At 44.9% G+C, this 17,019-nt stretch overlaps 1 protein-coding gene across 10 annotated transcripts in view; it reads left to right on the forward strand.

Moving 5' to 3' along the window:
- Nucleotides 1-17,019, forward strand: part of lama2 (laminin, alpha 2) — a 153,165-nt gene that overhangs the window by 113,460 nt on the left and 22,686 nt on the right. For 7 of the 10 annotated variants that reach the window (XR_007194299.1, XM_048250074.1, XM_048250077.1 and 4 more), the window contains 12 exons: nt 1,274-1,372; nt 3,425-3,536; nt 5,827-5,989; nt 8,278-8,488; nt 8,855-8,971; nt 10,219-10,382; nt 11,609-11,747; nt 13,038-13,140; nt 13,276-13,392; nt 14,713-14,895; nt 15,406-15,411; nt 16,391-16,545. Coding sequence is in view for 9 of the 10 variants with exons in the window: in XM_048250074.1 (XP_048106031.1) it covers nt 1,274-1,372; nt 3,425-3,536; nt 5,827-5,989; nt 8,278-8,488; nt 8,855-8,971; nt 10,219-10,382; nt 11,609-11,747; nt 13,038-13,140; nt 13,276-13,392; nt 14,713-14,895; nt 15,406-15,411; nt 16,391-16,545 (1,569 nt within the window). In the remaining variant the exon portion in view is untranslated. The remainder of the gene's footprint in view (nt 1-1,273; nt 1,373-3,424; nt 3,537-5,826; nt 5,990-8,277; nt 8,489-8,854; nt 8,972-10,218; nt 10,383-11,608; nt 11,748-13,037; nt 13,141-13,275; nt 13,393-14,712; nt 14,896-15,405; nt 15,412-16,390; nt 16,546-17,019) is intronic. The other 3 variants (XM_048250076.1, XM_048250082.1, XM_048250083.1) reach the window with 1 other exon arrangement.

Here is a 17,019-nt window from a genome sequence, read left to right on the forward strand (position 1 = left end):
TGTGTGTGTGTGTGTGTGTGTGTGTGTGTGTGTGTGTGTGTGTGTGTGTGTGTGTGTGTGTGTGTGTGGGCGAGAGATGGTGAAAGTGAATAGTGGGGAAGATGAAGGTATCGTGTGTGTGTGTGTGTGTGTGTGTGTGTGTGTGTGTGTGTGTGGGGGTGTCCTGGGGATCTGATGCCCTTTGCAGACGGCTTGAGTGGGGCTGTCAGTCTGCCAAGCTTCCCTCTGATGGATGGAGCCGGTTCTCTGAGTGCTGCTGAACAAGAGATGTTCCCCTGTGTGTGTGTGTGTGTGTGTGTGTGTGTGTTGCCATGGCCTGTCTTGGTTTTCAGCACCTAATATCAGTGATACCAGGAAGCTACTTGCTCAGAGTGAATAAGATCAGTCCTGACAAAAACATCACTGATTCAATCACGTCTTCCTAACGAATCCCTCCTCTGTCAACAGGACTCTCCTAAAAACCTGCCTTCAAGATTTCATATATTTATTCAACAAAAAAAACAAACAAACATTTGACATTGAATGAGTTGAATGGGACCACGTCCAATTTATCTGAACTAGACAGAGGTGTAAAAGTTTGGTTGCAGAAAGTAAAAGCCCTATCACATATATTTGTTCCAACCATTCACAAAACCAGCTGAATGTAATTACCACCACTCTTCAGCCAGGTAGATCAGCTAATTAGTGAAACCACCTGTGTTAAGCGCACAGGTAGAACCAGTACATGGTAGGACTTTTACTTTCTGAACTGGACTTTTACAGCTCTAGAACTAGAGAAGTGCCTTTCATATCCAGTTGAACATGTATCCCATCCACTGTCCTACCCCTACCTTAAGGAGCCATTTGCAAGCTTGTTTGAATATAACTCCATAGGTGAATCATTCTGTATGCTGTATATGGGACTGAGATGATTTGCATAAGCCAGATGCAGTCTGTCAACTCTGAAACTCCATCAGTGCCATCTCTCTCCTAATGCATACCAGTGTTACTCTCCAAATAAAGACCAGCCCCACTGTCAGTGGCAGCTAGTGAAGATGCCCTGGGTAATATACGTTTCTCGTCAGACTTTGGTTGGCATAGGCTAATCACTTTTGTGCTCTCCAAACAGGATCTGGCCCAGATGTGTTTGTATTGTCAGATGAATCTGTCAGAGTGAGTGAGTGAGTGTGTGTGTGTGTGTGTGTGTGTGTGTGTGTGTGTGTGTGTGTGTGTGTGTGTGTGTGTGTGAGATGCCTCCTCATGCCTGCTTGTGATTCGTGTGTCCCCCCTGCAGCACATGCTCTCGCCACAGAGGGCGCCAGAGAGGCTGCTGCAGCTGGCCGACAGCAACCTAGGAAGCCTGGTGACCGAGATGGACGAGCTGAGGAGCAGGGTGAGGCAGATAAACAAACACACACACACACACACACGTGTATGCGTACAAAGTACACAAACACTTCAGATTAGGTTTGTGTTCGCACACACAGTTCACCGAAGTGAGTAGAGGCCTAGTCAGTGCATCACTGCGCCAAGACCTGATGATGCACTCTTGTGTAAACAAACCGATTGAAGTTCTATGCAGTATGGTTTCTGTTTCTATGGGACTGTGTTTCTGGAGGTGAGCCTATGTTCCAAGGTTTTGTAGCCGGAGAAAAAAGGTGTTTCATCAGGTGTCAAGGTGAGCTTTACAGTCTTGCTCCTCTGTTCTGAGTCTGATAAATAACTGAAGAGGCCGAATGAGTGGTCCAGGCGTAAACAACATGCTTGGTGTTGGAGTGGGAAGGTAGGGGTTGGTTGGAGTTGTGTGTTTCATGGTTACACTGGTTCAGACTGTACAGTGCTTATAGAAAGTCTTCAGCCCCATGCTAAAGTTGACTAAAAAGAGGAATAAAAAAAAACATCTTTTGGAAATGGATCTTAATGCCTCAATTAAAAAAATTAGGAAAAATCCAACCTTTAAGGACACCAATTTTCCTTGTGAATGAATAATGTATCGTAAATAAATAAATGTTCTTTATTAAAATATAGGGTGCATAAGTATTCAGTAACTGTGTTGGCTGTACAGTGATTGCCATGGCTCAAACGTCATAGGTTATTGCCTATGATAATTATGAAAAATGGCAGTCTGGCATAGCGCCACCATCTGGCAACAGAAAGGCTTTTTCTACCAGTCTTACATTAGATTTACTTCAGGTTTGGTGTCCATGAACTCACAGGTGTCCTGATGACATATTGTGAGGAGATCACTTCCTTTTTCTTTGCCGCTTGCGGCTATTATGTTCTCAAAGTATTGCTGAGGTGATAGGCCGAGCACAGACATTCTGTCTAGGTTTTAATGTAGATGAGGGAGTGTGAAGAATATTGTGTGGCCCATTTGTGTGGATGTTATTATCTACAGCCAGTATAAAGCCAGCTTAATCAAGAACAGACCAATCCACTGCTGGGCCCTTGCGATCGTGTGCACCAGAAATTAATGAGTACGGAAGCTTTGAGTATGATGACACAGTTAGTCATATTCAGACACACATGCACACTCTGTGTTTTGTTGAGAAGAAAATGCTGTCAATATCACCAGTGCAGTGTTGCTTAACATGATTAAAACTCTCTTCCTGTAGGGCAAAGAAGACAAGCTTTGGGTTAGGGCCAGACAATATGACATACAATAAATTGCTCAAAAATGTCACAAATGAAAATATCGCTGTAAGAAATACCTTCCACGACAATTGACATACATTACATAGATTCAAGTTAATCACAGTCTTTATAAGGAGCGTCATTCTTAACATATTAAAAACACAATCAAAGCCAATCACAACCTGACATACTGTACAATACTTGCTTTATCACAAGAGGTTACAGATGATGTCGACAAAATGTTTACAGAATTGCCCAGCCTTACTTTAGGTGCACTTGGCTCGACATCAACGCTGAGCAAATACAGAGCCAAGGTTTCTGGTGGCTGTGGGTGTCATACTGTAGATTGAATTAATTCCATTGATCCCAGCTCGGCCGCATGATAAGGAGAGGGCCTTGTAGTCAAGGAGGACAGAGGAACGCTGCTATGGCACCTACCTCTCACTCAGAGCATACACATACCTTTCAGGCATGGCATTCTTTCCATGCACCCTCAAGAGCTTATGTGTGTGTGTGTGTGTGTGTGTGTGTGTGTGTTTGTGTGTGTGTGTGTGTGTGTGTGTGTGTGTGTGTGTGTGTGTGTGTGTGTGAGAGAGAGAGAGAGAGAGTATGTGTGTGTGTGTGTGTGTGTGTGTTTACTGTGGTTTTCAATGTAAGAGAAGAGAGAAAAATATTAGTTATTTGAGTGTACTTGTGTGTTTTGAGCGTGTGTTTGAATGTTTGTACTGTATGCCTGTATGTGACATTGATGTGTGTGAATAGCTGAACACATTTTTTTTCCCCTCCCCCATTTCCCTTCGTGGTCCTCCAGGCCACTAAAGTGTCCGCTGATGGGGAGCAGACGGACGCAGACGCCGAGAGCACCCACAAGAGAGCGAAGGACCTCGAGCAGTTCATCAAAGATACGCTGCTGGCCGCCGAAGGTACAGTACGCCTCGCTCAGTACTCAGCATTCTCTAGCATGAAAGCATCAAAGATGGCCTCTCGTTGCAATGGAAGAATGCTCAGATGACAAGGCTGAGAGTTGGGTGGGTGGTGCTTTGGAGGCAAGGCTGAGCCATTATATACACTGAACTACACTGGAGAGTAGACCAAACCAAAGCAAACCTGTTTGACCTCTTTCGCCCATTTGACCTTGGGTTGGTGAACATTTATGTTTCATTTCGGTGGCTTATTCGTTTGGATATGCTGCATAGGGCAGAAGGAGGAGGGGGAGCTAACCATGCAGACTGCTTTTTTTTTTACCTTTTTATGCCTTTAATTTGATCAAGCCCAGACTGCTGCAATACAGGGTCCTAGCAGCGTGTGTGGTTCTGAATAAGTATTCTCTGAATATCACCAATGAGGAGAAACAGTTAGACACAGGCACCCACATACTGTACCACACACACACACACACACACACACACACACACACACACACACACACACACACACACATATACATGCATATACACACCATTTACAGCAAAGCCCTTATGTTGACACCCACACTCGCGCACACATAAAAACACACAACCACATTTGATGGACGCGTATCAAATTAGCATCTCACATTATTTCATGCAAACAGCTGCGCACTCCGATAGGGCCTTTTTTTTTTTAAGATGGATGTTTACTCGAAACGAGTAATGCTTCGTCAAGTGAAATTAACAAGGAGACATGTTGCTGTCTTTATCAAGTAATTCATCATGTCATCCTTCCCCCTGCAAGACAAACCTGGGGAATGTTTAAATGAGACTGTATCCGATGAGTCTATCCATGGACTCACAGTTCCAAAGAGTTTAATTGCCTTTGAAACGCACTATGTAATTATTTTGAGCTGAGCGGATGTAATTGGCATATATTTTGTCTTTGTAATCATATTAAATAGTTTACGTTTGAACTCCTCAGGATTTTAAGGAATGCATCTAATTATGCTTTGTTTTAATTTCCAATTTTATGATTTATATTTAAATTAGAATTCAGCAAGCAACTTGTTTTTTGTTTTTTTTCACTTATGTTTTTTTTCACCCCCATCCCTCGCATAACCGTCTTTGAACTGATTGGGTTTTGATTTCAAAGCGGCAAATTAATTTGATTAAAGTACGTTAGTCTGCCAAGCAGAATTTGAATTTCTTTGAATCCACCTGAAAGAAAGCCAGACAACTGAGCAGGCGAGAGAAAGATTCACAAAATAACACGCAGTGGAGAGAAGGAGGGCGAAGAAAAGAGCCAGAGGAAGCTAACTATGACAAAAGGCAGGAGGAAGAAAGAGGTTGGATGAGGAGAGTGCCACATTTCCTCTTTTGTCGCGCCGCGCTTTGTTCTCTCCTTCCTTTGAGCCCATCAGAACGGCGGCTCGTCCTGACTACACCGTTACACCGCGACACACAAAGTGGGGACCTTGTTGCGCGCGCACACACACACACACACACACACACACACACACATGTTCGACAAATGGCCCATGTTCGAAAAGGTTCATCAAGGAAGAGGGTTCATCAAGGCGGAGTACGGTTCCGTCTGCGGCGCGTCCCTCGGAGAACCGGCAGAGACAATCGCTGACGCACGTTTCTTTCAGCCGCCTCAGATCGGAGACGGTGCAAACGCGTTCTGTCGGCACGCTGGAACGTCGCCTCGACCGCCTCGTCAAGGCTGAGGGCAGTCGCCTGCCAGTGAATAATTAGAGGGGAAAACGAGGACTTCAGATGAGGATGCTCGTAATGATATGCAGCTTCCTCTTCAAACGCTTCTAGAGCCTCGCTGTCGCCGACTCAGTCGATTTCTCTCTCTCTCTGTCTCTCTCTTTCTCATTTTCTCTGTCCCTTTCTCTGTCCCTCTCTCTGTCTCTCTCTCTGTTTCTCTCATCAATTCTTTCTGTCCCCCTCTCTCTCCCTCTTTCTCTCTCTCTGTTTGTCTGTCTCTCTCTTTCTCACTGGCAAACCTGGCAAAGATCAGTATATTAGCACACAATTTGCCACCAAACCTGTAACACAGACTCTACCCAACCCAAGGTGTGTGTGGTGTTGTGGTTATGTAAGTGAAAGGTTAGTATGTGTCTGTAATCATATTTGTTGTCTGATGTACAACAATTTACGTGCAAGGGATTGTGATTGTGGTTCGCTGTGCTTTTATTGCATGTGTACTTACATATATTGTGTGTGCGTGTGTGTGTGTGTGTGTGTGTGTGTGTGTGTGTGTGTGTGTGTGTGTGTATGTCTCATTCAATAGCCCTGCGAGATAAAGCTCAAGACCTGAATGCCACCCTGGGCCGTCGCGATGGCGCCCCCGAGAAGAGCCTGAACGAGATGCAGCGTGAGATCGAGGCCATGCTGGCTGAGATGCGCAAGCGCCAGCTCTCCGGCAAGAAGGTGATCGCCGAGGACGAGCTCGGGTAGGCCTCACCGCTCCTCATGGGCCACGCATGTTTCAGACACTCATACACACACAAACACACACACACACACTCATACACAACTCTTTAAGCTATTCTATGGATTAAACATGCTGTACAAACCTCCAGTTTATTAATGTATCAATGCAACATGCATATTTACTAACAGAAATCCACAAACATGCTTACAAATATGATACCAACTCCAAAGACATCTTCCCCTAAACTCACTTTACATATCGAACCATTTTCACACCTACAGTACCCATGTGCACTCAAAAGACATCCCAGATACTGTATGCACACTGAAGTGCTCATCCCAAATGTCTTCATAGGAATCCTTCCTGGCATATGTCACGGATGGCTGAACCTTCCAATTAAGTCTGTCATCTTCATTTAAACCTATTTCATTACTTAATCCATTTAGCATCCATGTTATACTTACATTAGAGTCTGCAGCACCTTTATGCTGACTCAGCCTCCAATTCATGAGTTCAGCCAGAGATCACACTCTCTGTGAAGGCACAGAACTGTCTGAAAGCTAAAGGTCCATACTTCATACCCTATTCACTAGGTCTAGTTTGATCATGATTGGGATTTTTCCCCCCGAAAGATTGTAGGTAGTTTCATAGAAACTGTTCTTGGATAAGCAATGCACTGAACAAACAAAAGTGTCCTACAAGAACCAATAAACTGGACTCCCCGAGCCTACTGAAGATGAGTAAGTAAGCTGTAGCTTTGGCTGTTTTGATGGATGATGATTTATGATATTTTGCTGAGCAGTGAGAGTTATACAAGCTAGGCTTCACTGGCTTGGTATTCACCTGGCAAAGATCAGTGTTCATCCAGCATCACTGAGCTTTCACCAACAAAGGGCCAGGACTGCTCAGTGAAAAAGAGAGAGAAAAAAACACACATTCCACCAACAAATGCGCTTTCTTAAGCAGCGGGAGAATCAAAGCTTTGGTTCCTTTGCTACGGAGTCCTCTCCCAAATCCATGACCTTGATTTAATTCCCCTCTGAATGGTGTCTGTCACTTGACATCAGCCTTAACATCAACTGAGATGATCTAAAGTCTCTGGCAACAATTAAGCATTTTTCATGATAGAATACAGGTACTGTTTTTTATGCACAATTTTATACCGGTTAATTTCAACACTGTACACTTTTAATGTGTCATAATATATAACTAAATAATTATTAATATGTTCTTAAGCTACTATTTCATCTACAATTTCATGAGCATGTCACGGAATATTTGCGCTCCCACTAAAAGCGTTTTTGCGGATGAGTGCACTGCAACCAAATTATGAGACTTATTTTTATTCCTGATGTAAAAATCTTAATGAACTAATTAAAAGTTGCCTGAGGTGAGCAGGAGGAATAATATTCCCTCTAATCAAATTAGAGCAGAAATGGAATTCTCGCCCGAGAGCCTCTGAAGGGCAAAGAGAGCCATCTAGTGGCCAGAAGATGGACATTTAAAAGCAAGCAAGTTGCCAAAGCAAGTCTGATTTTTTTTTTTTTTTGACAAAGTAGATGTCCACCCTCTGTTCTTGAGTAGATTGTACAGAGGCCTAACATTATAAATGATAAAGATATATATATATATATATATATATAAATGTAAAATTGTATTTACACATGTATAATTGTGAAGCTGTGTTTGTGTGTAGTTTTTTAATGGTCTGCAGCACAGTATATCGTTGTGAGTCAGGATGAGGACACTGGACAGGCAGGAAGTGTCTGTTTTTATATTTCCACTCATAAATCATGATGAACAGTCATGCCAATGCTATGGGATTAAATCCCTACTGAGTACTTAAACTTACAAAAGATAGACTGCATCTTTAGACTACGAAAACAATGCCTTGCCCCGATAATTGCTTTGAACAAGAGCAGTTTTCTGAATACTTATTGGTGTACTTAAAATGCAGTTCCGTGTTTACTTGAGTAATATAATCTTCACCACAAACTAATCTACACAATCCTCAAAGGTCAATGTAAATATCAATGCAATGCATACTGTATACCAGTTCAATGCATTTCTAAAACATGATTACACATGCTGTTGACTACTCTGTTTTATTATTTATTTTTGCTATGTATTGTTTATCATCTCTTCCTCATCATTCCTCTTCTTCTTCTTCTTCTACTTCTTCCTCTTCTTTTCCTTTTTCCTCCTCCTCTCTCTCACTTATATGTTTTCACCCTGGCATCAGTGTTCCAATAAAGAGATTTTTAAAAGCCCCCCCCCCAATCTCCAATCTCTCTCCTCTCTCCGCAGTGCTGCTGAGGCCCTCTACCAGAAGGTCAAGCGTCTCTTCGGGGACCCCCACCAGGCCACCGAGGACCTGAAAGCCGAGGTGACGGGCAAGATGGACGACCACCACCACAAGCTCAACGACACCCAGGAGCTGCTCAAGGAGGCCCAGGACAAGATCAAGGAGGCCGGAGGGCTCTCTGACGCCAACCAGCGCAAACTGGACGCCCTGCAGGTTAGCCAAGGAGCTAAAACATACTCATGCTTTTTCATGAAGGGATGTTTTTTCCTGAAGATTGAGGTGGACATTGATTGACGAAACCCTCAATTGCCTACATGCTGAATAAGTGTAGGGAGGTGTAAAATGCATGCTTAGGTGTAAGATGCTTTACTTTGAACTGTTGACTTTGGCCTGGTTACAACATCCCCTTTCCAAGGACCTTCATATGCTAGTACCATGGCATTCAGGACCCTGGGATTCTGATTGCAGTTGCTACTATGGATCTCAGTATTAACTTAGTATGTAACTGTGTGTGTGTGTGTGTGTGTGTGTGTGTGTGTGTGTGTGTGTGTGTGTGTGTGTGTTTGTGTGTGCACCCAGCGTAAGAACAAGGCTGCTCTGGCCGGAAAGAAGGCCACAGAGGCCGTGCTGGAGGAGGGCGAACGCCTGCTGGACGAGGCCAACCTGCTCTCTGACAACCTCAACCAGGAGATTGAGGTGCGTGCACGTGTGTGTTCCATTACATGCAGTGATTATGTGTGAGTGCGGGAGCGCATGTGTGTATGCGTGCATGCGTGAGTATGTGAGGCGTGTGTGTCCTGTGTGTGTGTCCTGTGTGTGTGTCCTGTGTGTGTGTCCTGTCCATCCACCCTTCCTGCCTCCTGCTTCCTACTCACTCTGAATGCCCTTCCTCTCTAGAGTCAGGCTGACTATATTATCGCCTGGCGATATTAGCCTGTAGTTTACTCTTTGAGTCAGTCTGCCTCCAGAGTCTCCCTGGATCCTAGGGGTCTTCCAGGATAATAATCCAAAACCTGAACCAGCAGCAACGCTCACTGACTCACACTCCTAATGATTCAAACAGATCTGCCACAGCGACAGCAATGCACAGTAATGATCTGACTGCTAGCTGTTATCAGCAGTAAGAGAACAGCCTATATATCTCCATTATACTGTACATGAAACGTCAACTCTCATTCATTTTTTCCCCATTACTGATTGTAGTACACATCGTCACAGATATTGTGTAGTCAGCATTGATTTTTATTACTCTTTATGGTTTTATATTCTTAGATGTTTGATTCAGAGCTTGGCAACATGATGGGAAGGCCACACATAGCAATGATTGAAATGTGTTTGAGTATAAAGAACGTTGTGTAGGAAAGGTAAAAATGAAAGTGTACAATGAGTGTAGTGGATGAGATTAAAACAGAAGTAAACCCAAATGGTGGGAGGGAGGAGGAAGCCTGTCCCACCAGCAGCCTTCTTATTCTCCTACCAGCCTGACGGCTCTGTATAGCTGTGTGTGTGTGTGTGTGTGTGTGTGTGTGTGTGTGTGTGTGTGTGTGTGTGTGTGTGTGTGTGGATCAATAAAGTATCTATCTATCTATCTATCTATCTATCTATCTATCTATCTCATCTCTGAACATATTTGAATGCTTTCTGTAAGAAATTTGTTTGGTGGAATCAATCAAATAACGAATTAAAATGTTTCTGTGTGTGTGTGTGTGTGTGTGTGTGTTTGTGTGTGTGTGTGTGTGTTTGTGTGTGTGTGTGTGTGTGTGTGTGTGTGGCGTGTGTGTGTGTCTTGCAGTGTGTGTGTGTGTGTCTTGGCGTGTGGTGTAGCGGCCGGTGATGCGCGTGTGTTTGCGTGTGTGTGTGCGCGTGTGTGTGTGTGTGTGTGTGTGTGAGCGTGTGTACGTGTGTGTTTGCGTGTGTCTGGGTCTGTGTTTGTGTCTGTGAAGGACCTGGACTCTATGAGCCGTGAGCTGACCCCGCTGCATGACCAGCTGGACTACCGGGTGGGGCGCCTGACCAGCGGCCTGAGTGATAACACGCTGCCCGATCTGCTGCTGAGGGCCGAGGGGCACGCCGCCCAGCTCAACGAGTCGGCCGCCATACTGGACGGGTAGGGCTGTGTGCGTGCGTGTGTGCGTCTGTCTGTAATATGAAAAGAAAGTGTGTGTGTGTGTCTGTCAACACCTGACAGAAAGTGTGTGTGTGTGTGTGTGTGTGTGTGTCTGTCTGTCTGTCTGTCTGTATGTATGAGAAGAGAAAATACTGATCAGAAAGTGTGTGTGTGTATGTGTGTGTGTGTGTGAGAGAGAGAGAGTACGTAAGAGGTTGTGCCCAACTAAATGAATTCCATGCCCTGCAGAAGCATAGCTGATATTCTCCATTCAGATCCATTATCACACTTTTCCCATCAGGAGTCGGCCCACTCCCCCGACAATGAGAAGCGTGCTTAAGAGTTCTCCTTTCCCAAAATATTGCTCTCATCATCCACATCTCGCATTTTAGGACACCTTTTTAAAAGCCAAGTGGATAATAAATTATTACCCCCAACACTACTATTTCTCTGCTGAAGAGCATATTGAGTGCTTTTGGTTTGTTTAGTGTTTAAAAATATGCTGAGTAGGATGTTCAAAAGCAGGTTCGTCTGTTTGGAACACCTTACAGAAAGGCGTTTGCCTAAGAGATCATTTCAGTTTGTTTCAGCTGCATTACACCTCAGCATGTCTCTTTTGCCTCGGGTTCACAGCGGCTGGGCCTGGCCAGAGGGGGAAGTCGTGGAGGAAGGAAACGGAGAACACACACAAACACGTGTGTGTGAGGCCCCTTAGGAGGAACAGAGAACGTACACATGTGTGTGAGGGCCCTCCAGGCATCAGGAGAGAGTAGGAGGGCTTGTTGTGTCGGGAGACAGGCATCGTAATAGGCAGAATAACAACCATGAAGAGTTGAAAGACTCCCCTGTGCTCAACAATGTTTTGTGTGTGTGTGTGTGTGTGTGTGTGTGTGTGTGTGTGTGTGTGTGTGTGTTAGAGCAGGCATGCACATATGAGAAAAGAGAATGGCCCTCTAGACACACTCTCACTCAGCAGTCATCCTCACATCCACACAAACACCCTACCCATTCTACTTAAACACACACACACACACACACACACACACACACACACACACACACACACACACACACACACACACACACCCTACACCCTTATGTCATGTCATCTCCTGAAGAGGATACTGACCCCAGTGGTCCTCCATATCTCTCCCTCATCTTCACATCTTCATTTCCCCATGGGGATCAATAAAGTATCAATCTATCATCTATCTATCTATCTACAGCATCCTGGCCGACGCCAAGAACCTTTCCTTCAACGCCACCGCGGCCTTTAACGCCTACAGCAACATCAAAGACTTCATCGAGGAAGCAGATAAGGTCGCCAAAGAAGCCAAGGCCCGGGGAACAGAAGCTGTGCAACTGGTGAGACACACACACACACACACACACACACACACACACACACACACACACACACACACACAGATGTATACAAACAAACATTAACGGTTCAAGGAATGAGACCTGGCTGATTAAGGTGAAGGAGGTAACGTCTCCCCTAGGACAAAGTCCTCTGGAAAATCCATACACACACACACACACACACATATTTATACAGACACATTTATACAGACACAGACTGGTCATCAAAAGCTGGTCACTTTGGGGTGCAGCCACTCAAAACTCAAAATTCCATTCCTTACACACCTACAGCATCACACTGTGCCATTTAACTCCCATACCCCTATGCAAATTCAAACACCTTTCTTATTCTACACACACACACACACACACACACACACACACATGTCTACTGCCCAACATGTCGCACAGCAGTGATTCAGGATCCCAAACCTGTGGTACCACTTTATTGAGTTCCATTTGTCACGCTCTCTCCCCACCATTATCTCCTCCCTCCCTTCCTCCCTCCCTCCATCCCTCCATCCCTCCATCCCTGCTTCCTCCACAAGTCTGTGGAGGTGAGGGGAAATCTCTTCTCTCTTCCTCTCTCGCTCCTTTTTCTTTCATTTCCTTTGTCTCTCTCTCCCTCTTTCTCTTCCTCTCTCTCTCTCTCTCTCCCCTGTCTCTCTCTCTCTCTCTTTCTTTCTCTCTCCCTCTTGTTTATTCCCTGAGGAGCAGAATCGAGGCCGAGATGTTGAAAGGAAACATTTTTGCCCCTGTGGTGATATATCTTTTCAGACAACGTATGTTGTGAAATATAAAGAAACCCAACTGCATGTGACACATGAAAAAAGTACAGTACAAACACAAACAGGACAGAAAACAGGACCAGACACAGCAAAGTCGATTTAAGAAGCTATAATGGATTGTTCTAACTTCATTTATAGGGCAGCTCAATGACTCTATAGGACTTTACAGTTTATACAGTCTGGAGCAGCTGATTTAAATTTATAAAATGTTGAGCATAATTCTTTCATGATTTATCTATTGATTTCAAGTACTTTTTTGTATATTCTTTTTAGTTTTTTGCCTTTATTTGAATAGAACAGTGAAGTGTGACAGGAATTGAGTGGGAGAGAGAGATGGGGTGGGATCGGGAAATGGTATGGATGCTGTAGCCAGTTGCCAGCGCCCGATTTCAAGTTCTTTTTCTGTTGCTAAAATGTCTATTGTGATGTTTGCGTAAGTACAATATATACTATAGAAGGTGACCGAAGTGATTCATCTGAGGGGCCGTCTCTGTCCCCATAGTCCACTGGACCAGATGGCCCGGTGAAGGAGCAGGCCCGATTCTCGGTGCAGAAGAGCCACCGCTTACTGGACGAGGCTAAGAAGCTGGAGAACGATGTGAAAGGTGGGGCTCTATTCATATCGAAGCTTCTCCGTGGCCTACGGATTCATTTCACAGAGCAATTGAGCAGTTAAGTCTCTCAGAATGAAGGCCACTTTACGGGGGGATTCTGAGGCAAATTGCTGCTTGCTATTGCAGAGAACGGAGAGACCTTGGAGAATCTGAAGGGCAGGATGAAGGCAACGGGCCTGAAGAACGCCGGTCTGATGAAGGACCTCAACGACACCCTGGGAATGCTGGCTACCATCCCCAATGGTGAGTCGTGTCAGCTTCAACAATTATGTCTAAACAGATGGTTGTTTTCCTGGGACTGTGTGTGTGTGTGTGTGTGTGTGTGTGTGTGTGTGTGTGTGTGTGTGTGTGTGTGTGTGTGTGTGTGTGTGTGTAAGTATACTCTTTTGATCCCGTGAGGGAAATTTGGTCTCTGCATTAGAGAAACAAACTCAGCACACAGCGAACACACAGTGAGGTGAAGCACACACTAATCCTCGACGCAGTGAACTGCCTGCTACAGCGGCGCTCGGGGAGCAGTGAGGGGTTAGGTGCCTTGCTCAAGGGCACTTCAGCCATTTCTACTGGTCTCCGGTTACAAGTCCGAAGAGCTAACCAGTAGGCCATGGCTGCCACACCGTGTGTGTGTGTGTGTGTCTGTGTCTGTGTCTGTGTGTGTGTGTGCGTTCCACACCCATGACAGGCAGCCCCTGTGACAGGTGATCAATATAGCGTTGGCTCCTGGAGTTTCTTGAGACCAGCATCTCTGCTCTGACAGAAGCCAAACGGGCCTGTGCATCTGGGTTAAACTCAGAAGTCTCGCTCTCCGAACAAACTAGTCGCTATGACAACCTGCCAGGGTGTGTGTGTGTGTGTATGTATGTGTGTGCGCGGGGCTGATCAGGAGCATGCCACAAGTCGCGCCATCGAGATGGCAAAACGTCCCGGTGGCACAGCGTCTAGACAGGCAGGGTGCAGAGGAGCAGAGCCAGATGCTCAGAGCTCATCAAGTGATGTAGGGAGGGAGACCCCTCACTCACACACACACACACACACACACACACACACACACACACACACACATACAGAACAGGGACCACGAGCGCCAGAGGTTCCCATCTTAGACAGTAGAAGTTGCGTCCCAAGTTTTTTTTGAATGAGTTCTGATCAAGAGGTACTGAGAAATGAATATATAAAGTGTTATGTTCTTGAATTTAAGTTTATACACTTTTAAGATTTTGTACCACAAAAATGCAAAAATGAATGCAGTATTCAAGAGTTTTACATGGATTTGTTTTGATCAATAACAGCTATAATATATATTTATGATGCTACACTTTGTGTGTGTGTGTGTGTAGACTTTGATAGTTGACTTTGGCCTGGTTACTACATCCAATACCTTGTCCTTGCAAGAGCCCCTTTAGGACCTCATATGCTAGTATGGCATTCAGGACCCTGGGATTCTGATTGCAGTTGCTACTATGGATCTTAGTATTAACTTAGTATGTAACTGTTTGTGTGTGTGTGTGTGTGTGTGTGTGTGTGTGTGTGTGTGTGTGTGTGTGTGTGTGTGTGTGTTGACAGACACAGCGGTGAAGATCCAGGCCACCAAGGAGAAGGCGGGCGAGGCCAATGAAACGGCCAATGATGTGCTGGCACGCCTCCGCGACATGAACCTCAACCTGATGGGCATCCAGCGCAACTACAGCAAGCTGGCTGACGACGTGAGCAAGGCCAACAACATGATCCAGGACCCCGACAAAAACAGTATGCGCTGCCATCTCGTCTCACTCAATCCTTTCACTCACTCAAAGCTGTGTTCCAAATGTTCTCTCGTTCACTCACTCACTCACTCACTCACTCACTCACTCACTTACTCATTGTTTGCTATGTGGCTGATACACTACAGTACATGGTGCCCTACAGTATGTAGTGAATGAGTGAGCATTTCAATTTGGAAAGAGGTTTTATTGGCAGGACCTTTATACTTGTGTAGCCAAAAGCACAACATTCTCTTTGGTAAAGAAAGCCAAAGGTTCTCACCATTAGATTTGTCTCCATGCCTTGTCTTGTCTCTGTCTGTTGATATATTTATTGATATGGTATTCATTTTTTGATATGGGCATGTTAACAGAATACAATGTCAATGGAAATCATTAACTCACACATTGTATTGTAGGGTTTTGCGGTGTGTATCACATTTGTAATGGTGTGTCTTGTTTTTTTTGTCCCCCTCTCCCTCCTTTTCGTTGCCCTGTGTCTTTTGAACGTTCCCAGCGATAAGTACGTATATTTCTCCGTTTTGTGGTGTCCACTCCCTGCTGTGTGGCCTCCAGTTAACTCCCAGCGTCCTTCTGCAGCTCAGACCGATGCATGAGGGCTGTATCAGCTCCGCATGGCCTGCCTCAGTTTGTTCCTCTCTTCTCTCACTCCCTTGTTCTCTCTCTCTTTCTCTATTTCTCTCAATCCCTGTCTGTCGCTCGCTCTCTTTCTCAGTCCCTTGTTTTCTCTATTCTGTTTCTTTATTCTGTCTTTTTCCCTCTCTCTCTCTCTCTCTCTCTCTCATTCACTGTGAATCCATTGTTCTCTCTCTCTCTCTCTCTCATTCACTGTGAATCCATTGTTCTCTCTCTCTCTCTCTTTTTCAATCCCTCGTTCCTTAATGTCTGTAACTTTCTCCTCAATTCTCACTTCAACAGGATTAGGAGCAGTTGCTGAAAGCTTCACTAAGCGTGTTATCCTAATTTGCGCTTACAAGGGGAATATTATGCTAATTGTGAATGCACAGTGTGCCTTCACTGTGAGCAGTGTACTTGTTCTCTTCTCCTCTAGTAATGGATTTTTGCCTTTACCTTGAATGCGGCTCAATAAGTTATTAAGAGACAGCTTATGTCCTCTTGCTGCAGTTTGTCTCCTTTCCCCCTCTCTCTCATTCTCTCCTTTTCTCTTTATATATATACGGTATCTCCTGCTGATTATTGCTATTTCTGGTGTGTTGTTTGTTATAAAATTGGCTGTTATGGTGCCAAAGCAGCTTTCTCCTCTTGTGAATGCCAGCTACCTGTCCAGCTATCAGTTCTTATCTCACTGTCCATTCTTCACTCTGTCTCCTTTCAATATTGATGCGTGTATGTGTGTATCTACTCCTTTGTGTGTGTGTGTGTGTGTGTGTGTGTGTGTGTGTGTGTGTGTGTGTGTGTGTGTGTGTGTTTGTGTTTGTGTTTGTATGCGTGTGTGTGTTTGTATTTGTGTGTGTGAATAGTCCATGCAGCAGGGGCTAAAGTCCGGGATCTGGAGAACGAGGCGGATCGTCTGCTGGAGAAACTGAAGCCCATGAAGGAGCTGCAGGACAACCTGAAGAAGAACATCTCCCAGATCAAAGAGCTCATCAACCAGGCCCGCAAGCAAGCCAACTCTGTAAGTCACACACGCACACATACAGTAGGCACACACAGGCACGCACACACACACGCACACATGAACCTATCTTGACCAACTCTGCAAGCGTCATCATGAAAACCGTCACACCTACTCATGATTATATATGATCAGATACACACACTCTGTATCCCTCCATCTACCAACAGTTACACTGCATTGGCATCAGCTCCTGTTTTTTGGTTCTGTCTCTCTCTCTCTCTCTCTCTCTCACACACACACACACACACACACACACACACACACACACACACACACACACACACACACACACACACACACATGCACAGACCTGCATGTTCACACACACACAAAACCACACAACCAGCTATGCAGAGAAGCCAGCTGGTTCTTAGTTTATGTGTCCCTATATCCCAAAAACATCATGTTGAAATATCTTCTTTAATGTGTGCCTCAAAATATAGATGTTATGTCAACAGACCTTGAGCAGAA

Source organism: Alosa alosa, chromosome 8 (genome assembly GCF_017589495.1).
Source record: "Alosa alosa isolate M-15738 ecotype Scorff River chromosome 8, AALO_Geno_1.1, whole genome shotgun sequence".
Classification (NCBI taxonomy): Eukaryota; Metazoa; Chordata; class Actinopteri; order Clupeiformes; family Clupeidae; genus Alosa; species Alosa alosa.